This window comes from Perca fluviatilis, chromosome 18, assembly GCF_010015445.1.
Source record: "Perca fluviatilis chromosome 18, GENO_Pfluv_1.0, whole genome shotgun sequence".
NCBI lineage: Eukaryota > Metazoa > Chordata > Actinopteri > Perciformes > Percidae > Perca > Perca fluviatilis.
This window is the reverse complement of record NC_053129.1, coordinates 29,654,741-29,678,022: the sequence shown is the minus strand read 5'-3', so window position 1 is coordinate 29,678,022 and position 23,282 is coordinate 29,654,741. Positions and strand designations below refer to the sequence as shown.

The window sequence follows — 23,282 nt, the reverse complement described above, 5'->3', positions numbered from 1 at the left end:
GTGTGAAACACATCAGTGTCACAAATCCACCCTGGGACTGGACACAGTGTGAACACCAGACTCAACATGAGATTAATACAGTTTGTTTGTTGCAGCGTTAGATTGGATCAATGAACGCAGAAACATTTAACTTTCCTCTGAGAGAAAACTATGTTTTAAATATGCAAAAGTACAAACCCCTAACCCTAAAAGTCATTATGAGGAAGTGACATCATCCTAATTACAGGAAGTAGGTGCAGCATCTCTTGACTAAAGCACTATTTTAGAAACAGTTCTGAGCATCAGAACGAGAGAGAGAAGAAGCAGAGACACAGAGAAGCACGATGGAAGAGTTCAAATGGATCAAAATGTCTTTATTTCTGATACCGCTGCTTCACTTTACAGGTAAGAAGACTTATATCATATATATATGGAAGGCACATTGCAACAATTAACTTAATCATTCTTATGATACATAAACCTAGGAACCTAAACACCAAGAAGAAAACAAGCTGCATTACTGCAAACACTTTTTTTGTAAAGATTATTTTTGGGCATTTTCCACCTGTATTTGTATAGGACAGCTAAAGACATGAAAGGGGAGAGAGAGGAGGGAATGACATGCATTAAAAGGGCCGCAGGTCAGACTCCAACCCCGGCCTGCTGCGTTGAGGAGTAAGACTCTATATATGGACCCCCGCTCTACCAACTGAGCTATCCGGGTGCCCGCAAATATTTATCTTAACCAACAATCTTCACACGCTCAACTTCCTCAGTCTTCTTTTTTTCAGGTGTGAAACACGTCAGTGTCACAAATACACCCTGGGACTGGACACAGTGTGAACACCAGACTCAACATGAGATTAATACAGTTTGTTTGTTGCAGGGTTAGATTGGATCAATGAATGCAGAAACATTTTACTTTCCTCTGAGAGAAAACTACATTTTAAAAATGCAAAAGTAAAAATTGTAAAAAATTTTAGCATTATAGAAGTATAGTTTGGCATCTATAAGGAATTCAAACAGCCTACGCCTAACCCTGAAAGTCATCATGAGGAAGTGACATCATCCTAATTTCAGGAAGTAGGTGCAGCATCTCTCGACTAAAGCACTATTTTAGAAACAGTTCTGAGCATCAGAACGAGAGAGAAGAAGCAGAGACACAGAGAAGCACGATGGAAGAGTTCAAATGGATCAAAATGTCTTTATTTCTGATACCGCTGCTTCACTTTACAGGTAAGAAGACTTATATCATATGCAGTATCTCACAAGTGAGTACACCTAACATTTTAGTGAATATTTCATTATATCTTTTAAAGTCGACAACACTGAAGAAATTACACTTTACTACAATGTAAAAGTATTAGCTTGTATATGTGCTGTCCCTCAAAAATAACTCCACACAGCCATTAATATCTAAACGGCTGGCAACAAGTATTATCTCTAACAATTCTCTATAGAGGCAGGCAGATTTTATTTTAAGCGTTAAGATTTTCATTGATCCAGGATACTATGCATCCTGATAAAGTCCCCTTGGCCTTTAAAATTAAAATAGCCCCCCCACATCATCACATACCCTTCACCATACCTAGAGATTGGCATGGTTTTATGTCAGTTACCCCAATAGCTAGTTTGATTTGCATTGAGAGATGATTTTACCCCATGCCAATCTCTAGGTATGGTGAAGGGTATGTGATGATGTGGGGCTGTTTTAATTCCAAAGTCCAAGGGAACTTTATCAGGATGCATAGTATCCTGGATCCATGAAATAACTGGCCTTTAAAAATAGAAATGTGCCTGCCTCTATGGGAATTTAACATAGGTGTGTAGTCACTTTTGTTGCCAGTGGTTTATACATTAATGGCTGTGTGTTGAGTTATTTTGAGGGGACAGCACATTTACACTGTTATACAAGCTGTACAGTGTTGTCCCATTAAAATATATAATGAAATATTTACTAAAATGTGAGGGGTGTACTCACTTTTGTGAGATACTGTATATATGGAAGCAACATTGCAACAATTAACTTCATCATTCTTGTTAAAGATACTTTATTTTCTAAATTTTATTCAACTAAAACAAATCTGTTGTTTGTCATTAACATGGTGAGTTTAGTGAACTCTTATATTTCTCTCTCATCTTCTCAGCAGCAGCAAACAGACAGTTTCTGCTCTCCTCCACTGTCAGAGATGGAGATGAAGTCACTTTGTCCTGTGAAAATGTGAGAGATAATCAGAATAACTGTGATGGTACGACATGGAATTTCCGTTATTTAAGAAGCATGATAGTAGAGCTGGTTAGACTTGGTCAGATTGGTGTAAACGCCAAAGCTAAATCAGACAGACTGAGTGTTAGAGAGAACTGTTCTCTGGTTATAAAGAATGTCACAGAGGAGGATGTTGGTCGTTACTTCTGTCAGCAGTACAACAAAGCAGGACGATATCAAGGTCAAGACTCTCTGGTTCATCTCTCTGTTGTTACCAGTGAGTATTTACATCATGTTTTCTAACAAGAACAATATACTGAAACATTACAATATTTATGATTACTGTGATGAAGTTAATTTAACTCTTGTTGTCTTTCTCTCTCAATATCTCCATCTTCACCAGTGACTGAAGAGAAGAACGATGATATAGTGACTAACCTTTTGTCTTCGAATATGAATGAATGTATGAAATAATTTAGTTTTTTTTTTAAAAAAAAAAAAAAAAAAAAAAACACAAAAAAAAAAAAAACAAAAAACACAGAAAAAAAGTTGTTTAATGAAAAAAAAAAAAAAAAAAAAAAAAAAGAGGGGAAAAAGCCCCTTTTCCCCCCTTTCCCCCTCCCCATCACATAAAAAAAAAAAAAAAAAAAAAAAAAAAAAAAAAAAAGAAAATATTTTTAATAAGTTTTTTAAATTCTCTTAAACAAAAAAAAAAAAATAATTACAACAAAACTAACACAAAAAAAAAAAAAAAAAAAACAAAAAAAAAAAAAAAAAAAAAAAAAAAAAAAACACAAAAAAAACACAAAAAAAAAAAAAAAAAAAACCAAAAAAAAACAAAAACACAAAAAAAAAAAAAAAAAAAAAAAACCAAAACCAAATCAAAAACAAAAAAAAAAAAAAAAAAAAAAAAAAAAAAAAAAAAAAAAAACAAAAAAAAAAAAAAAACAACCCCCCTCTGTTGCATCTCTCATAATCATCACTGTGGCTGTCCTCAGATGGAAGAGAGCTAAAGGTGAGAACATTGCAACACATCCTCATGCCTAAACCACACAATAGGTTCACAGTCAATGACTCCCAAAATGACATATATGATTGTTCTGTTAACTGCAGCATGGTGGTTGCTTTAAACATGTTACCAAACACGTTTTAAACACATAGTTTTTTTGTTTGTAAAATGAAGCTAGTTAAGTTTAGGCAACACAAATATTTTAGGTAAGTAAAACATGAGTCAAGTAAAACTACCAGAATGACGACATAACGTGACGTAACGGACGTCCTTGTTATAAATACTGAGCTCTGTTAAATTCGGTTCATTTCAAAAAGTGACAGTTCACTTTTGGTTTCACACAAAAAAGGACACAAACCCCTTTCTCCTGAGTGAACATCCTGTGTGTTTGACCCATCCACCATCCCGACCTTTCTCTTGCAAGGAAGCTTGGTTCCTGTGATTTTACGAGATCATGCAATAATCGCGGCACCACATATCACACAATAAATCCATCTCATCATGCTTCAAGCAGTCTATATACACAACGTTCCACTTCCGGGATTGCTTTGATGCCACTGGAAATTCCGCCGGATGTCCCTCATTTAGGCCGGATGTCCGTTACCTTCCTCTTTCTTTGTGTTGTCATTCTAAACTCTGGTGGATTTCTGAGGACTATGGTTAACTGCTCCTCAGATCTCTGCAGGGTAAATCCAGACAGCTAGCTAGACTATCTGTCCAATCTGAGTTTTCTGTTGCACGACTAAAACATATTTTGAACGTACACATGTTCCACCAAAACAAGTTCCTTCTTGTGCAGAGGCACCTGCATTGTGTCCGGGGTTTATGGCCGCCTAAGACCATTGTGATTGGTTCAAAGAAATGCCAGTAAACCAGAGCACGTTTTTCTTCCAACCCGGAATGCTGTGTGGTTCGCCAGACCCTCCTCCGCAGCGCTGTGGAGGAATGTCTGACAATGTGAGACTGGACTTCAAGTAATGTGTTAGTATGGAAACAGAAGTGGACCGAACCATTTAGTGTCCAGTGAGAAGCTACTGGCAGCTACAGGCGTGGTTTAGGTGTGTAACGGCCGCGACTGTTCGTTCAAATCATCAACAGCGGACGTGATAGATGGCATCTAATGACATATGGTTCTGTGTTAACTAACCATCTGGCCCCATCCTGCATCCTTATGTGGAATATTTCGTTCTTTTATTTTTTCCTTATTTGCTCTTGCGATAATTACTATAGCCACCAGAGGTCGGCGCCTAAGGAGAAACGTGAACATGGGACGTTAAGAGCTGCATGCACAATCAACCTATATGGTTGTTTTCTGGGTGAAGACAGACTGCAACATTCAGATAGGAAACTTTCATAATCTTTTTTATTGTGGAAGCTGAAGTCGACTCTCTTTTGTCTCTTCAGGGAAGAAAACACAGACGGATGAAATCATGGTGAGTGTTGCGACTCAGTAATCAAATGTCTGTACATTCAATCAGCTGTTCTCTGACAGTGTCATCAAAATCCAAACATCCTTCATAGACTTTGTTAATTTCAGATACTGAGCTTAAACACTGCAGTGACTCCAGAAACCAGATCAGACACCACACCCAGTACAAAGTTACACTCCCTGGTTATAGATCAGCTTTTTAAAATGTATCTCTGTGAGCCACTCGGTGAGTCTGACTTCCTTCTGCGAGAGAAGACGTGGAGGAGTCTGATGATGCAGCTGGACGACACAACAATAGAACCCAATGAAGTCCCCACATGTTACTGAGCAGCCTTTATGTTGTCTCCTCTGTGCAGGCTGATCCTCAAGGTGGTGTTTCCTACGCCTCCATCAGCTACACCAAGAAGACCAACAGGAGAGCCCAGGTCAGCTGCTGATTGGTTACTGTGATGATGATGCTGTGTCATTATTGAGCATTGTGTTGTGTTTATGTGGCGCTGGATATCATAATGTTGCATTATTCTGTTGTTTCATATTTTGTAATGTACGTGTTGTCTTTTGTTTCCTAGGCTTGGGGTAGAGATGATGATGAAGATGATGTAGTGACCTACAGCACCGTGAAAGCTCCCTCTTCCTCCCCCTGCTGCAGCCTCTGCTGATCTCAGCAACCTCTACGCCAATTTCAATGAACCCAAAAAATAAGGGCACAGTATAGTTACAGCTCGTATCATTACAGTTATATTCAGTTACTTGATATGGAAGAAAGATATGATAAACAAATGATTAGCTCATGGTCAAGAGATGTGTGCTCATTGTTCTATAACTATGGCCGAGGCATTTCTTAATAAGAGCAAGGGGCTGATCATGTATGGACTAAACCTAAAGAGATTACATTTAAAATGATACCATAGAAATACTGTATATTACTGAGAATTATGTTGTGCTGTGTATATAATCTAAAAAGGTTATGTGCCCAGCTGAGATCTCTGTATTTTACCATTTACTGTTGAAACTTTGTTAAGTATGTTAAAAACAGATATTGATACTTTTTTGTTCTCTTTTGATTTAGTAAATATGGATGATGCGCAAATATTGAGCTGGCAATTTGCATATGAGGATTTTAGCTTAAGTATAGCCTACTTCGAGAGAGCCTTGGAAATGACAAATATTTGTTTTAATCAGTGTAATCATAATCTGCAGGAATGTAGCTGTTTTTTATGTTTAGGTCTAGACCACATACTATAATTTACAAAGACCCAACAATTCCCTCAAAGAGCAAACACTTAGGGCCCTATTTTAACGATCTGAAACGCAAGTTTGAAACGCAAAACGCAAGTAGCTATGTGGGCGGATCTCGGGCGCTGTTGCTATTTTACCGGCGGGATAAATGACTCTTGCGACCGACGCAACTCTAAAATGGGTTGGTCTGAAGTAGCTAGGTGTGGTTTGGGCGTAACGTGCAATAAACCAATCCGAGCATCATCTCACATTCCCTTTAAGAGCAGGGCGCTTGTTCCATGGCGGAGATCAACATCACGTCTCCTTAAGTCCCCTAATATTTCCTCATTTATGTCATCAACACATCCATGATTCATGGAAATGTTGTGTAAAACACAACAAGCCACAAAGAATGCTGCGAAGACCTATCTGACCTACCCAAACACCTGAAGTGCATTTTCAGTAATATTTTCCTTTGTAATTATGTATGGTTTGCAAAAATGGGAACTGCTGCATCCATTTAGATGAGTGAAGTGTATGCGCGTTGTGCACACGCTACATTATGGCCAAGCATGCGCCCCTAAAATAGCATCTGAATAACGCGCTACTGACTTTAGACTAGCGCCCCTGACTTTAGACCAGGTTTTTCCTGTTCAGTGGCGGAATTGTTTTCTGAAACTGCAGAATAGCACAAAGTAACGTTTGCGCCGGAACACGCCTCCTCTTTTCGCTGAACCGCCCCCAGGAGCGCAAATTCATTCCCTAATTTACCGACGTGCGTCTGTGGAGGGAAAAGTCCGCTGTGCGTCGGGTGCAAAATAGGAATGATACATGCGTCGGTGTACAAAGGCAATTGCGCCGAGTGCAAGATAGGGCCCTTAGTGCGACAGTGGCAAGGAAAAACTTCCTTTTTACAGGCAGAAACCTTGGACAGACCCTGGCTTTTGGTGGGCGGCCATCTGCCGTTACCAGTTGGGACACAGACACTGATACAGATAGACAGAAATATGATTCATAATAACCATAGCAGTTGGTATGATGCACCGTGGCACTTACAGTAATACATGAAATGGGTTGTTTCAAATAGGTTTTTAAAGATAAATAAGAATATAAAAGTACTTTTTAACGTGGTCATTTTTGCTTGTTTTTTTGCTGTTCCTTTTATAAAAGTATAAAGATGTAGGCTGTGTTGTATAAAAGCAGTGTCTTGTAATCCATGTGGCATGGACCAGATGTTTGGCATGACAGAAATTTTAAATAAAATAAACTCCATCTATAACTGATAAAGTTCCATTAGAATTATTTTATGATCACTTGCTGCATTTATTGCTTGTGCAGTAGATTAACTAGTAGCACAGTAACCCAACATTACATGTCTGTTTGACATGTAAATGAGCATAATATATGTTAATATATGCTGTTAGGCACTTTAATGTATTCATGTTGGGTTGTAGTTAAAGATCTAATAGCTTTTCTTTTTTTTAACCAACATTCTTTTAATTGTTTTCACAACATAACAGAGAAATACTCAAGTGATTCCAAATCTTGGTTTGGAATTACATTAATTAATTAGTCCATGTTGGTCCATTATTTAGAAAAAAATAATAAAACAAACATTTCTGTAATCTTAGGTACTGCAAAGTGCCACTGTTTACATGTACCCAGGCTCTTCCATCACATGTGACAAATCTGTTCTCAATACATAGCAGATAAAAATTATGTTGATGTTTTATTGTATATGTAATTTTCTCCAAGGGGAGAGTTGTAGATAGCTCAGACAACCACCTGCTTCCACTTGGACTTCTGGTATTTTTCCATGAGAGGGCTACTACTCTCTTTGCCATTATCTAATAGCTTTTTATTGTTATTTTTTCTATCACCTGTTATTGTTTGATATTCAGTAATTTTAACATCTCAGGTTATTGTTAATATTTTCACATTAAAGAAATTAAAGCAACAGGATGTGACACAACACCCATCATGACTGATTTGAGCGTCAAGTTTTAACAGCTGAATGAGAGGAAACAGTTTGAAACCCAAACAGGGTTTAAGGGACAACCTTTAAATTCCAGATTCTTCAGGTCTGCGTGAAAGTCATACCAGTTCATGTCGGCCATAAGTGAAGGAGGAACGTAAAAGATAATGTGGTCTGCCCAAGCAACAAGTGACACACTGTATGAGGAAGGAAGGATGAGGAAGTGACACTTTACTATTTAAAGGAAGTTGATGGGACATTTGTCTTTAAGTAGGAACTAGTTCAGAGACTCACAAGAAGAAGCAGAGAGAGACACGATGGCTCAATTCAGATGGATTATAACCTATTTTTTTCTGATACCAGTGCTTCAATTTACAGGTAAGGATACATAGAATATGTAAATAAAAACAGAAACATCAGCTAATTCATTAATATCATTAATGTTACTTTGTTACCTAACCTTCATTTCACCAAGACAGACAAGTAGTGTGTTTGCATCCAGTAAAGTGAATAAATAGTGATTTTAGTAAACTTTTGGAAACCAACGATGAGGCACATAACCAAACCTTTGTTGTATTTACTATTATCGTTACACTGACAGTAGCAGTAAGATTTAATTTCTCTTCATTATTTATCATTTTGTTCTCACATTCTCAGCAGCAGCAACCCCCTCCTTCACTGTCAGAGTTGGAGATGAAGTCACTTTGCCTTGTGAACATGTGATTGACAGTCACAATAGTAATAGTAATAGTACTACCTGGGTTTTCAGTAAATTAGAAAACACACCAAAAGTAGTGCTGATTGGTCGTGGGCGGATTGCTGAAAACGCTAAATCAGACAGACTGAGTGTTACAGAGAAATGTTCTCTGGTTAAAAAGAAGGTCACAGAGGAGGATGCTGGTCTTTACACCTGCAGACAGTTCAACAAATCAGGACAACAACAAGGTGAAGACGCTTTGGTTGAACTGTCCATTGTCACCAGTGAGTATTTACATCATAATGTTTTCATGTTAGAACGATATACTGAAACCTTACAATAATTCTGGTTATAGTAATGAAGTATATTTAACTCTCTCTCACAATATCTCCATCACCAGTGACTGAACATAACAGTGCTGACGACGTGACGTTACACTGCTTTGTGTCGACATATGAACGGTGTCAACACACAGTGAAGTGGCTGTTTCAGTCTAAATATGTGGAAATAGATAACCAAGATTTGAGGACATCACAGTCTCCTTGCTACACCTCTGTGACCGTTCCTACTTCTCATTTTAGTTACACATCAAGGTATCAGTTCTTTAGGTGTGAAGTGACTGAAGGAGACAAAGTGCAGGAGTTTCCCTTCAGCCCTCAGTCCTCAAGTGAGAAACCAGGTGAGAACATGTTGAGCTGTTTAAATTCATTTCAAACTGATGAGAATAATTACCTAAAAAATTAGTTTATTTTATGGATTGGATTTGTGTGTTGAGCTGTGTTCATCTGTTCAGGTGAGGAAACAATAACAACAACAGAATCATCAAAACAAAACCAAGTGTAGGATTCCCTTAGGGTACAGATTTGATCATTGGCAAATTATCAAAGATGTTTTATCAATATTAATAAAGTTATGAATATGGTTATTAATAACTTTATCAAATCGACAAACAATCAAAACGGGGCACCACCCTGCTAGTCAGGGACCAATAATCAAACATCCTTTTTCAAGGATCCACCGAAATAAAATCCACTTTCTCCAGAAAATGAAAGTTGAGCACAAGCGCTTGCGCGTCTCCTGTTAGCAACCGAGTTGCAAGTGAAGAACCAAGATTTTCGTAGGGTCAGGTTATTTATAGGTTAAGGCCCCCTGCTGTTTTTATGGTCCCGCTGAACCAATAGGAAGACTCGAAACTCTTGACAGGGTGAAAAACTACAGTTCTGTAGTCCTTTGACTTCCTGCCAGTTGTGAGGCGTTTCCCTTCTGGCTGGCATTTTCACATAGAGGTGTGAATTAACCAGGCTTTGAAGTTTACATACAGGCCAAGATTCTTTTGTCTTGGTGACATGTTCCTTTGTCTCTGAGCATATGTGTGTCCTGTATCCAGAGGTCAGTTTAATATGAGGCCTTTTGGTTAAAATCAGATTTAACCAAGCTCTTGGTCCCCAACACAAGCAAGTTCCAATGATGCCTCACCAAATTTACAAGGTAGGGACTCTCACTCTCACTCTCTGTTATTTTCTTATTCCGTCAGTATCTAGAAGTGAGAAAAGTGTTTTGACCCGGCTCTGGGATCATGACAAATAGGAGTCTAAACATGTGAGCAGTTAACCAAAGCAAATACATTGTATTTAACCAGTGGCGGTTCTACATTGAATTACACCAAGGGCGAGCCCCCCCAGCCCCCCCCTTTTTTTTTAAGTTCTCGTGCCGCCCCCCCCACCCCCATGTGTCATGAAAATATGACGCCCTGGGCAGCTGCCTGGTTCGCCCGCGCCAAAACCCACTACTATATTTAACAAAGGTAAATGTTACACAAATGGTTGAATCCAACAAAGTATGCTGGCAGGAAAACATGTTGCCATGTAAACTAGAATAAACTGTATAGTAAACAAAGGAACTTCAAAATAATATGACATAGTGCCAGGGGAAAGGGAGAGAAACAGATGAGGATGGGGCGGGTTTTAAGCAACCTGCAGACAGCAACCGAGGCCTGTACTACCAAGCAAGATTTGGCGTTAACGAGGTAACTTCAGGTTCAACCCAGGGTTTTCTGTACCACGAAGGTGGATCACTTGTTACCGGGTTCAGTCGCCGTGGGAACTTACGCTGAACACGTAACCTGGTCGGGATCAGGTTATGTTGGAGATCAGAGATCAACCGGTGTTAAAGCACCGCCTACTGACCAATCAATACTCAATTGATAACGGCGTCACCATTCCTAGAAGATCAGGTGGAGCTCGATGTGCAGAGAGAGAAAAAAAAAAAAAAAAAAAAGAGAGAGAGAGAGAGAGAGAGGTGCGCTCATAAATTTAAAACATTTAGAGACCGACAACCCCATTAACATTCCCTGATGGGTATTTTTATGAAATATATAGATTTTAATGGGGGGGAATAACATATAGGCTATTTTTCGGCTTCTTGTGCTCTTGTGGCTTTCTTCGTGTGTTGCCAATGCGCACATCGGTTTGAATTATGTTTTTATTTTTTTTTATTTGCTCTCATGATCGCTTCCACTGCCAGGGTTGCAACTGAAATAATAGGCTAAAGCAACGGCAGTTCATGGAAAGCACAATTATGGTCAGATCTAGTGCCTGACTGATGGGGAAGTGAAATTGATAAGCGCTGTAATTTATGCATTCACAGTGTGACCTTTTTTGCCAGCTTTCCTTCCTGTTTTAGGAAGCAGCGACTGTACTGCGTTTTGCCTGCAAAACCGTGTTTGTGTTCTTCATATTTATGTAGAATTATAATTTGCTGTTATATAAAATATTCAGCTCTGGTAGATGTTTGCGATTGGTCGTGCTGTGCAAACACCGCCTCTTGTATGTGAACGCGCGTGTTGCTGGATTGGGAAACCCTGGGTTGATTGAACTAGTTGTTAACCAGCGTCGTGACGTTAGGTTGTTAGGGTTAGTGAAGCCGGGTTACTGAACGAAATCCAGGACATGTTGATCTTGATTCGTAGTACAGGCCTCTGCTGCCTTCAATTCCTCAATCACCTCCAATCAACGAGGACGCAGTAACACTGGAAAACTAACACATGAAAAACAAACGTTGAGATCCTTTTTTTTTTTTTTTAGCAAAATTGAAATTTTGAATGACAAACATAATTTTGTGCATTCTGGAGAATTTTTCTGCCACAATTTGTGCTTTTTGTGCATCAAATTATAGGGCAAATGTCTTTATTTATGTAAAGGGGGGGGTTACAATGGCCAGTTTTGATTATTGGGGGTTTGTAACAACACCCCCTTTGGAATTTACACCCATGCACAGCAGCAACAAATACAACACACAAGCCCTGGCAGAGACCGAAACAACTAAATTCACAGTTGGCAAAGAACGTTCAGACACTGATGTTGATGTGTTGAGCAGTTTGGGGTTTTCTGATTTTGATTGCTTCATTAGTAACTGGTTGAATGTTTTGAAATGCTCCCCACCATGGCTGTTGACCAATCAGTATTTTGAAATGTTCCTTATATTCACACAGACCCACACAGAGAGATGCAAACAAACCTTTTGAAAGAGACAAAAGGTTGAATTATCTCAACTTACAGTCATGTAGCCCTTCAACTTTTGCTTTATGCATTTGGTCACACCAAATTTTTTATTTTTATTTATCCAGGTAAGTCGATTGAGAACAAATTCTCATTTGCAATGACGATGTACGCTGATGTATCACAGCGTGCGCTTTCTGCTATAGCGCCGATAACTCTACTTTTGCAAATGTACGTACATCTGGCCCTCAGAAGCACAACAGTGAAGCACTGTAGCAGGTAATAATCAGACAGTAACTGAGGGTTTGTGTGTGTTGTGTTTCACAGGTGAATAATGATCAAGCTGAAGATGATGGCGTGGTGAACTATGGAAACTTTATAGAGCCTTCCTTCTCTGTCAGACTCCCCTGATCAATAACTCTTGTTAACTTTCTTAAATTATCTTCTAGCTGCAGATTTCAGAACTGATTTTAAGATGTACTGCTTGTTATTGAAGCTCCAGCAGCTTGTGCTCAGTTTGATGTTTGTCTCTTCTTGTACTTGTTACATATTAAGGACCACAACAAATTTTTAGCCAACAGAGTGAGGACATTTTGGCTGGTCCTCACATTTCAAAGGCCTGTTTGAGGGTTAAGACTTGGTTGTGAGTTTCAGGTCAGAATTGGGTTTAGGTTAGACATTTAGTTGTGATGGTTGAACACAAAAAAACACATCTTACTCAATTAAATGTACAATGAGTGTGCGTCTCTCCTCCGATGATTTCCTCACGTCTCTCACGTGCCTGCTTGGTGGGAGGAACTAAGACGCGAGGAAGGGAGACAAGTAGAGGAGTCGAGAAGGCAATTTAAGTGACATGAGGAGCACCTAATGTCTAATATCACAATGTCTGTTGTCAGTTGTGTGTATTCCGGCTCATTCTGCCTCTCTGTCCCCCCTCTTCAGCCACATTTCCACTTTTAACAAGAGCCTTCAGAATCATTCTTTACCTGTCCACCAGATAACCTCACACTTTTCTCCTTTCATCCCACATTGTGCCACTCCCATCTGTCCTGCAATCACCTCAACTCTCCTCACCTGAGCTTTCCCTTTATCTCCCACCTGCACCTCATTTAGTCATCACAGCAGCAGATAATAGAGAGGCACAGAGTGTGTGTGTTTCCAGCCTTAATGGAGTCAGTACAGAAAAGTCTTCTCTTTATTCTATCTGATAACAATATAATCTGCAAATAAAGAAATGTTCACCACTTCATTCTACACTGTGGTTTCTGATTCCTTCATGTACTAAGAGTCATAATGGAAAGTGAATATTCTTTACTGCCTCTACTAGAAGTACATCCTCCCTCCTCTTGTCCACTTCTAGTAGTGGAGCTTCCCTCTGTTGGCTTGAACAGCTCTGTTCTCACTGAGAACTCAAATGTGTCTGAAAACAGATAGAAATGCTCCCAAAGTTACCTGAGAATCAACAGAAATATAATAACTCAGGCTACGTTCAGAAGTTTGGGATGCACATGACCTCCTACTGTGATCTAATATCGATGTAAAAACATTTCACACATCTTAAACGTCCAACTAGTCGTCTCTGCAGTGTGTCCCATTCTGCCTCTCTGTCCCTCCAGACACATTCACACTTCCTCAAACCAGTTGACTGCCATTCTCTTCCTGTCCACCAGATGTCCTCTGACTTTTTCTCCTGTCCCAGTCGCCTCACTCAGTTCAGTCAGGACTCTCATCAGTGTTTTAACCGTTTGTTGAAACTAGTCTCAGTGAGCCCAAACCTTCCAGGGGTTCAATTAGTTTTCAACACAACTCAATAAGTGTCGCTTTGTCCTAATAAAGTGTGGACTGTCTGTGTGTTTCTGATGTTAATCTGGTCCTCATTAGAGGGTAAAACCTGCAGAGCTCTGCTGCTGGTGTTACCCACACTGTAAAAAAAAAAACTGTGAAAAAACGGTAATATTCCGGCAGCTGGGGTGCCAAAAAATTACCGTAAATATAACGCAAAACAATCCTAGAATAAAATACAGTAATTTTCCATAATGACATAACAGATTGTATCTTTAATCTTACATTAAATCTTATGTAATTATTGGGCTTTTAATGTTTAAAAAGGACATATACACCTTTAAAACAATTAAATTACCTATAAATACGTAATACGCAGTCAAAGCTATATAATACAAATATTATGGCGCTTAAAATTGTGGAAAAGTGCCACTATTATTTCAGTTTTATAATATAATTTTATGTAAAAATCGTGTTTATTTAATAAATATTTAATGTAATAAAGCTATACATCATCCACAAAACATTTGATTTAACTTTAAAAAAAGGTCTAAATACTTTTGTAAAACAGATAATAAGCTTTATATTTACAACAATCTACCCTTAATTTTAGATCATATCAAGTTTATTATACGTTTTTACATGGAAATTTACATATAAATCCTGTGTATTTAATAGATTTTTAATGTGAAAAAAAGCATATTCTGCCATAAATACAATGAATTTAAGTATAATTACAGCAATCTATCATTCATTTTTAAAATTTATTAAGTATTATATGAGTATTTATATGTAATTTTCCATAAAGATCATGTATATTTAATTAATCTTCAATGTTAAATAAGCATACTTTGCCATAAAAACAATGGATTCGCCTTTAAAAAGAAAAGAAAATACTGTTTTAAAACAAGTATGTGTGAGTAAAATTAGAGCAATCTACCATTAATTTTAGAGCATATTAAGTATAATGACTTTTTAATATGCAATTTTACATACAAATCATGTATATTTAATTTATCTTTAATGTTAAAAAAAGCATACTTTGCCATAAAAACACTGGATTTACCTTTGTTTTAAATGTCCAAATACTGTCAAAGAAATATTGATTATAGCAACAATCTGCTGATAATTTTGTCAAATATCATAACACTGCTATAATAATGATAACTAAACATATATTTATAAACATTCAACCTGCAAATGTAATGGACAATTTCAAAAATATCAAGCTATAAAAGAATAGTGAAATGACAAACTATAAAAAGATTTAGCTTAACAATAACAGCTCTTAGAAACAACCAGGACACAGTTACTACTGTTCAACATGTATTTATTCTGTTGACCAACAGATCAGAATAGAAAACAGTTGCTGCTCTAGCAACATACTTGCCTACAAAGCTTATCATTGGCATGGCTACATACTGCTAGCAGTCCAACAATTGGCGCTGTGGGCTGAAAGTTCAAGAACAGTTTACAGTAGGTTCAGCTAATGTTCCCAGTGAAATTAAAAGACTTGAAACTAAAAAACAAGCTACATACAATTTAAAAGTCTGTCTGGTACTGCAGGGCCTTTAAAAACTAGCCCGTTTTGGAAAGATAAAATAAAATTTTATTCCAGGTTCAGTGCAATGTAATTTTTGCTTCCACTGTTACTGCAGTAACTTAACTGAAGGTACTGAAGTAGCCTATAATTTTAAAGTAGTAACTTTGTCCAGTACTGTGAACCAATTCTATACTTAAAATATGGTACAATGTGTACCTAGTATTCACAGTGGTAGTATCTGACAACAATTAAACACCACTCAAGAATACAGTAGTGAGACCAACATGAACTGTGCATGAGAAAGAACTAGGGACATTGGATTGCAATGGGCTCCCTTCTGAAAAGTGTTTCTTTTTACTCCCTCCATTCATAGTCCGCAATTTTTGTTATCAGGGAAAGAACCTTTGGACTGACCGCCAGCTGCTTTCTGGTAGCATTGTTCTCCACTCTTGATCCCTTGTCTGGGTTGATCTTGAGGCATCTATCAAATGAAATACATCAAACAATTTCAGTAATAAAATGTGGACTCCTGCGTACCTTATATCCTGACATGAGGACGAATAAGGAATAAATTGGAAAACATACGTATGTGTCAAATTCAACATTTGGATTTATTATGTAAAAAAGAAAATGGTACAATGTGAGAATTCACCTGTCAAATTCATACTAAAAAGGAGGCACCAGGGGTGGTTTGGGCCTTGTGTGCCTCAGCAGCACAGTGAGCAACAGGTCCATAAGCCACTTTAATATTATACTCATTAAAGGAACCGCAGACTTCTTGAGAATTTCTTTATTCCCGATACGTACCCCCGGAGTTAGACCAGTCCATACATACCCTTCTCATCTCCGTGTGTACTGTAAAGCTGTCTGATGGCACGGCGGCAGCACCCATAACAGAACATGCAGGTGAATGGTTCCAGTAATCCTACTGCTCGAATAAGTGACAAAATAACACCAACATGTTCCTATTTACATGTTGTGATTTGTAGAGTCTACTATAGTACTATATTCTTCCGCCTGAGAATATAGTTCCTGGTTTGTTTTACGGTTAGAAGATGGCTGTGTCTCATGTTACGTTGTTTTTTGTACACGCTGTGACTCTACAAATCACAACATGTAAATAGGAACATGTTGGCGTTATTTTGTCACTTATTGGGAGCAGTAGGATTACTGGAACCATTCACCTGCCTGTTCTGTTATGGGCTGATGTTGCTGGAGCCGTCAGACAGCTTTACAGCACACACGGAGATGAGAAGGGTATGTATGGACTGGTCTAACTCTGGGGGTTACGGTGAATAAGCTAAATTCCCAAGAAGTCGCCGTGTTCCTTTAATGAGTATAATATAAAGTGGCTTATTAGCGGACCTGCTGCTCACTGTGCTGCTGAGGCACACAAGGCCCCACACACACAGTTGTTGCATCATACACATCTCAGCTGAAACTAGAGGGAGGAGGCATAACTATACGTCGGACTATCACCTCTTGAGATAAAAAGTAGCATAACCACACAGGATGGGCCGGGGTTAGCTTGTTAGCATGCTGTTGCTGTAGAGTGCGTGTTAATACACTTCTTAAAAAGGTACTATGTGTCTAAAGTTTAGTAGGGGAAAAAATGAAAATGAACTTAAAAATGAACAGATTAAGAGAGACTAAGAGCTCTGGTGTCAAGTGTATTAATACACAACCCTCACCGGTTGAGAAAATGTAGTGAAAAGACAAAGGCTGTGACAGCAAGGCAAAGTTGTGAAATTCTGTCCTGTGCAAGGCTCTTTTATTACATTGCATTAGATTTTAAAGGGGTAACTATTTTCTCTGGTCATTCTATATCTGTTTTGATATGGGCAATAAAATGGACTTCTGCTTTCTTACCTCTGCAAGAACTCCAATATTGGCAAACATCAACACAAGAGCATCGGTGAAGGCACTGATGTGACCATTCAAGACAATGGGTCGGTCCACAGAAAGCATGAAGTACTCTGCTGCCAAAGGAGAGCTTCCTGTTGTAAACATACAAAAACGGGATCTGTATTTTTGTGACAAACTGTGCTCAAAGACCATAAAGTCCAGTAATTACAAAAATTTGTAAAGTTAAATTATATTTAACTAAAACACACAAAACACATGAAAAAACATCCATCGCACAAGTGAGCAGGGGTGGGAATCACCAGACAAACAATACAATATTACCATTACATATAAATGTGGGGTAGGTAATGTTGGAGAAACTAGCAATAGATAGCTACAACCGTCATTGGGTTGGGATGTTTTCCAAAATGCAATTAAAAAAACAACCTGTGATTTGTTAATTTATATCAACCTTTATGTGTGACAAAAGTACAAAGAAAAGAACAGTTTTACTGGCCAGCGTAATTATATTTTGTAAAAATAAACATTTATAATTTCATGCCAGCAACCAAACAATTAAGCATGCATCTGTCCCAACTTTTGTTGTGTGCTGCAGGCATGGAATTCCAACTTTGTTTATATATTAAAAAAATACAATTATGCTGGTCAGTAAAACTATTGGAAATCATTTGTCTGTACTTTTTTTTTTAAATAGGGTTTGTTGTAGTTTTTAAAAGTATCCAACTGAAAAAAATCCCACTGAAAAAGACTTATCACAGTTTTTGAATGGGCATTGCACCTCCTCTCTTTTTGAAGCATGAGATTTCAGGTGACACAAAAGATCTTTCAGATCAATCCTACAGTGAGTAAGTTTACATTTAAATGATCCCTGCAAAGTCTCACACTGTGACACAGAAGATGCCTGCCGATGATGACAGAAAACATGACATTATAATTTCTAAAGTGAGACCTGCTATGCAACATGCATACTGGTAATGAGCCTCATTTCTGTGTAGCCCTTGATGTTGTACATAACCTTTTAGGGTTTTCACAGAAACACCACACATGTGACAAGTGTAATCTATGAACATGGCGAAACACTCACCTCTTCAGATTACTTTGAGGTCAGCAAATCTGTTGAGAGACAGAAAATAAAGTATTTGAGTGCATAGGCAATCTTAATTAAGATATCTGTCAAAATTAAAATTTCGTTGGAAACTATTGTGTGCAAGTAACGTTAGCTAGCTAAATAGGTAAAACAGTTAACACTATCTCAACCTAAGGTTAGCTACATTATACTAGTGAGCCAACACTTCACTCATAACGTTGGCTACCTAACGTTACAGTAACGTTGCTTAATTTACTTGTTACTACTGTTAACAACGTCGAGGTTCAGGTCACAAGTTACAGAATTGCACGTTTGCCAAGCTGGAGTAAAGTCAAAGTTGGTAAATGATTAACAAGCTAACATTTTGCTAACTAAAGTTACCAAGCTTGAGTTGGTAACGTCAGTTAGTTATACAGTTTATATTTCGGGCTACGTACCTTGCAGTTCTTGTTCACGTGCAGACTGTCAATGGTATCTTTGCATCCTGAATTTGCGCGCGTTGCACATAAAAGTCGCTCTCTTCCAAACTGTCTCAAACACTATGATAACGTAAAACAGCCGCGCTCCTCTGGCTCACACTGTATCTCTACCGGTCTCTACGCTGTATCCACCGGCTTTCTAACGTAACCCCTCCCACTCAAACATTGTTCTTTAAAATGATTGGAAGTTTCACACGTTTAGAGTCACATGTCCCAAATCTCTGCTCCTTGACTTTGCTGAAATGAGACTTTTTGTCTTTTGAAGTTGACCTGAAGTTGCCCCTCTGTCTGCACCTGGCAGATCCGTTAAGGACTCTGAATTCTGATTGTCTACAGAATGGTTCCTGATTTAACCCTTTCAAGTCTTTCGTGCTGTTTCATATATTTCCAAGATATTCAATCCAAGAAGTTGTTTACAATTCCTCACATGGAAAAGCCTCTTCATGTGGTTGAATTTAAAAAAACACCAGTCTGCTTCTTACTTTTTTTAAGAATTTTGTTGTTCCTGCAAAATATCCCACTTTCACTGTCCAGATTGCAATTCATGAAGGCAGACAGACACATATGAAATTATAAATTCTGAATGACAGAACATTATAAAATGTTTTAATGATGTAACACACAGAGTGGTTATTTTGAAAGTAGCTAGTACCAATGGTTTGTCGTGTGTTTAGACCACAGATTTTTTGTGTGACTCAGACCAGATGTTATAACAATAAGTCACATAAAAATGTATCTTTTCTAGTTCGAATTTGGGCTGCGTAATCAAAATGAGATACAGCTAGTCTTTTTTGAGATGTGACATCAGTCTTGACAGTCTAATCAGAATTCATGGCGACTTTGATGTCACTCTAGATCAGGGGTCTCTGAAGTGATCTCTGAGCAAATGTGCCGAAGGGGCTGAAGCAAGCGGCAACCTCCAGTTACTGTATTTTTTTACTTAAGTGCGAATTATCAGACAGCTTTAATGTACTATTTCTTTCACATAAACACATGAAAAGGTTCAAAATAGGTTGGTAATGATATTACAAAAGTACATTTTGAGAATATTGCCCTTTCTTAGAGTGCTTTAATGCTGCTGACCACAAAAATCATGTGGAATGTATTTGCATCCTCTTTCAGGCTGTGGCCAGTTTACACTACAGTCTAATTTGCGGCACATTTAAAAATAGGACAGTCAATCAAAAACATGTGATATGGGAAATAAAAAGAGCCTGCAGTGTAGAGTGTAAAAGTTACATTTTTTTAAAAACACAACCGAAGTGCTTGACTGATGCATCCATGCCCATATAATACCCAAAACAACATACTAACAGGCCAGCCATCATATCAAGTTATATTGTCCCATCACAACTAACCTTTCAAGAGTTGATTATGTTTTAATGAAAGTAATCATGCTATGTAGGAAGCAGGAGATACATATGTATGGAAATAATCTCAAAAATCAAGACCTGTATATTTGTTTCTGTCAGGTAAAAGTATCCATTTAATCAGAGCTACCAGAGATTTCTGATAATAAGCATAGGTTAAGTCAGAGTTCTGAGGAAATGCCAGATACAAAACACACTTCAAAAGTGCACAGAAATTATACATAAATATATTTTACATTTGACTTATTTAGCGTGACGGCTTTTATCCAAAGTGACTTACAATTGTTATTATATTTCGAGGTCACATCTCTGGAGAAACTAGGTAAACCATTTTGTTCAGGGCACAATGGTGGATGTATCGGAGTGGGATTTGAACCCAGGTTTCGCCACACCAAAGGCATATGTCTTTATTGAGTTTGTGCACAGTTAGTTGAAGTATACTAAAACACAGTAGCCAGAAATATTTTATTATAACCTGGTGAAATACTGGTAAAAATATTCAATATTTACAATATTTGCAGTGCTTTTATGCTTTTTGTCAGTTTACACAATAATATCTAATAGGTTATAATGATTTGCTTAAAAGAAAAAGCAACATAGTGTGTGAAGTGCTTTATTGGATGGCATCAATCTTCAATCAATCTTTATTTGCATTGGATATATATACAATTAAATGAGAAACTTCCATTTTCATAATCACAGGCTATAGAGTCATCTCTCATTTTAACAGAGACAGTGGCTTTAGGGTTCCGGGTTTGCGCAGACAGGCGGTTATTTGAAAATGGAATGAAGCCCACCCACGGCATCTCTCATGAACAGTGGTTCGAACAGGCCCCACACTCCAGTCCAGTCGGGTGACGGGTGGCAATGATTTGTATGATTCGCCTGCGGAGCAGCGGTGCGTTTGTAGTTCACAAGTAGGTAGTCGGTTATGTGGTCTTCTTGGGAAACTTTCTGTGACCGTTAAAGTTACAATTGACTGTTTGAAATGAACAATGTCAAGGAAAAATAGATTCAGAGACTGTGCAGCAACGGGAGGGTGTACGATGAGTAAAACAGCCACAATCCAGTAAGGAAGAGTTTTTTCAACGAGGAAATTTTTTGCGATGTGAAGAGGAGGAGTTGGGGCGCCATTGAAGGATGGAGCAGCACTGAACACATTTCATGTAAGTGTTTTAATAAAGAAAATGCTTTCTATTCACTAACAACATATTCAGTTCTTTAAAGATCGGTAGCAAAGATTTACAGAACGGTATTAGGCACTAGTGATAATAAAAGTTGCAAAAACGAATCTCCTTCCAAGTTAAGCTAACCTTAATGTTAGCTTATCCAAAGTGACATACACTTGTAACGTTAAGGTTTGTAAGTTCGCAAAGCATCTGAGGCTTGTAGCGGTTTATTTTTAATGTTAAAATTAATATGATGCATCTTGAAAAACATGACATTTCACTGTGGACATGTCCGGAAGCTCTGCTGCCTTTATGACAGTGGAGTGCACTGCATATGTAAGATTAACTTGCCGATTCCACAGGCATACAGTTAAACCAGTGCCACAAACACATGGGAAGAAATGCTTTACGCGGCATTTTAGCTATCTCATTTTATGTAAATATGTTGTGTATATCTTAATGACTAATCTAATATGCATTCATATCTAATAATGACAGCAAAAATAATGTCTCGTTATTGAGGGTTTAACTATACTTTTTGTTCTGTGCTTGTATGCAGAATCAAGAAGACCCAGCCAGCCACCTCTTCACCTGAGGAGAAACTGCCCAGCCCTGTCTTCCCCAGTCAAATAACCATTCCATGTGGCAGCAGCATGGTGGGTGGACAAGTTCCAGGTGCCATGTGGAAAAAATAAAGGCCCCTTTCTTAAAAGAGCCATTGATGCTGGTAAGAGGCCTTCTAGAACTTCATCTTGAACAGTTGTAAAGGTTACTTATTTGTTGTGAACAGAGTAGGCCTACAATATTTAATCCTCCACAATTCCATAGTAGTAATCTTGGGTTCATCAGGTAAACTTAGTATGAAAGGCTGACTAACATCCCAAAATATGTTGCAGCTGCTGTTTCAGAAGTTTTATGAAATTTGAATTTAGCTTTCATACAATCAAGAAATGTGAAATCACTGTCAAACATAAACCTCTCCAATTTGGCAATATTAAAAAAGCTTTGACTTTACGCGACAACATAGACTGATTATCTGCGTTTCCTATAAATTACCAAGACTATGGTGGCCCGACACAGCCTAATCTTGTTCCATCATAGTTTCCAAAATTAACCGAAACTATTTTTAAGCTTTGCTCTTTAGTAGTTCCGTTTAACATTCAGATTGGGGTCAGTGAAGGCAGTGATAACATAAGACCTTATGACTTTGGTGTGGAGAAGACCGCGTGTTTCTATTCTGTCACTGCAACAAATACATTGGTTAATTTGAGCAGGAGGTTATAGTTGATGTGTGTGAGCCTCTGACATACACTCACTGGACACACAATCAGGTACTCTTTGCTAGTACCAGTCAAGACCCCTATTACCTTCAGGAACTGCCTTAATTCTTTTTTGGCAAACAATATGTTGGAAACATTCTAGAGATTTTGGTCCATTAATGCGACATGATAAATCACACAGGTGAGTTGATTTGTCAGCTGCACATCCATGATGTCAAAGGCTGTTGGAAGCCTGAACCATTGAATGCTACTAAGGCAGGATGGATCCAATGGCTTCATGTTGTTTACGCCAAGTTCTAACACACCATCTGAATGTTTAAAGCAGGCTGAAATCGAAGACTCATCCAGACCAGAACAGCTTTTTTCAATCTTCTATTGGTCCAGTTTTTGAGTCCGTGCGACTTGTAGCCTCAGTTTCCTGTTCTTAGCTGAGAGAGAGGCACCGGTGTGGCCTGCTTTGTAGCCCATCTGCTTTAGTTTGGATGTATTGTGCGTTTAGAGATGAAAGTATTCTGCATACACTTGGTTGCAGTGATGCATCGATAGTAATGTAGCGTTACATCTAATCTGACCACTTTTCAGTAACGAGTAATCAACGTTATATCCTGGAAACCAGTAATCAGATTAAAGTTACTTATCCAAGTCACTGTGCGTTACTTGTCATTTTCATCCGAAAAAAATATATATTTTTGCTTT

The 23,282-nt window shown here is 38.1% G+C and overlaps 2 protein-coding genes and 1 long non-coding RNA gene across 4 annotated transcripts in view; 2 read left to right on the top strand and 1 right to left on the bottom strand.

The window, feature by feature from the left end:
• The first annotated feature begins 272 nt into the window (after positions 1-272).
• Positions 273-23,282, top strand: part of LOC120546851 — a 112,835-nt gene continuing 89,825 nt past the window's right edge. For both annotated transcript variants that reach the window (XM_039782090.1, XM_039782089.1), the window contains exons 1-3: positions 273-384; positions 559-1,215; positions 2,127-2,462. In XM_039782090.1, coding sequence (XP_039638024.1) covers positions 1,155-1,215; positions 2,127-2,462 — 397 coding nt within the window. In that variant the 5' untranslated portion in view covers positions 273-384; positions 559-1,154. The remainder of the gene's footprint in view (positions 385-558; positions 1,216-2,126; positions 2,463-23,282) is intronic.
• LOC120546857 lies at positions 8,117-13,266 on the top strand. The gene is made up of 4 exons (XM_039782095.1): positions 8,117-8,194; positions 8,474-8,797; positions 8,914-9,192; positions 12,338-13,266. Exons 1-4 carry the CDS (start codon positions 8,134-8,136, stop codon positions 12,343-12,345), a joined length of 672 nt encoding a protein of 223 aa, XP_039638029.1. The 5' UTR covers positions 8,117-8,133; the 3' UTR covers positions 12,346-13,266.
• Positions 17,288-18,767, bottom strand: LOC120546861. Its single transcript, XR_005636962.1, has 3 exons — positions 18,726-18,767; positions 18,286-18,314; positions 17,288-17,332 (listed from the first exon to the last, which is right to left on the bottom strand). It is a non-coding gene; the product is annotated as an uncharacterized LOC120546861 (long non-coding RNA).

What these genes read in the sequence shown, in the direction of transcription:
- LOC120546857 (XM_039782095.1), top strand. Translation starts at nt 8,134, where the DNA reads ATGGCTCAATTCAGATGGATTATAACCTATTTTTTTCTGATACCAGTG. An exon ending in ACCAGTGCTTCAATTTACAG is followed by an intron (nt 8,195 to 8,473) that starts GTAAGGATACAT and finishes TCACATTCTCAG; the next exon opens with CAGCAGCAACCCCCTCCTTC. An exon ending in TGAACTGTCCATTGTCACCA is followed by an intron (nt 8,798 to 8,913) that starts GTGAGTATTTAC and finishes CTCCATCACCAG; the next exon opens with TGACTGAACATAACAGTGCT.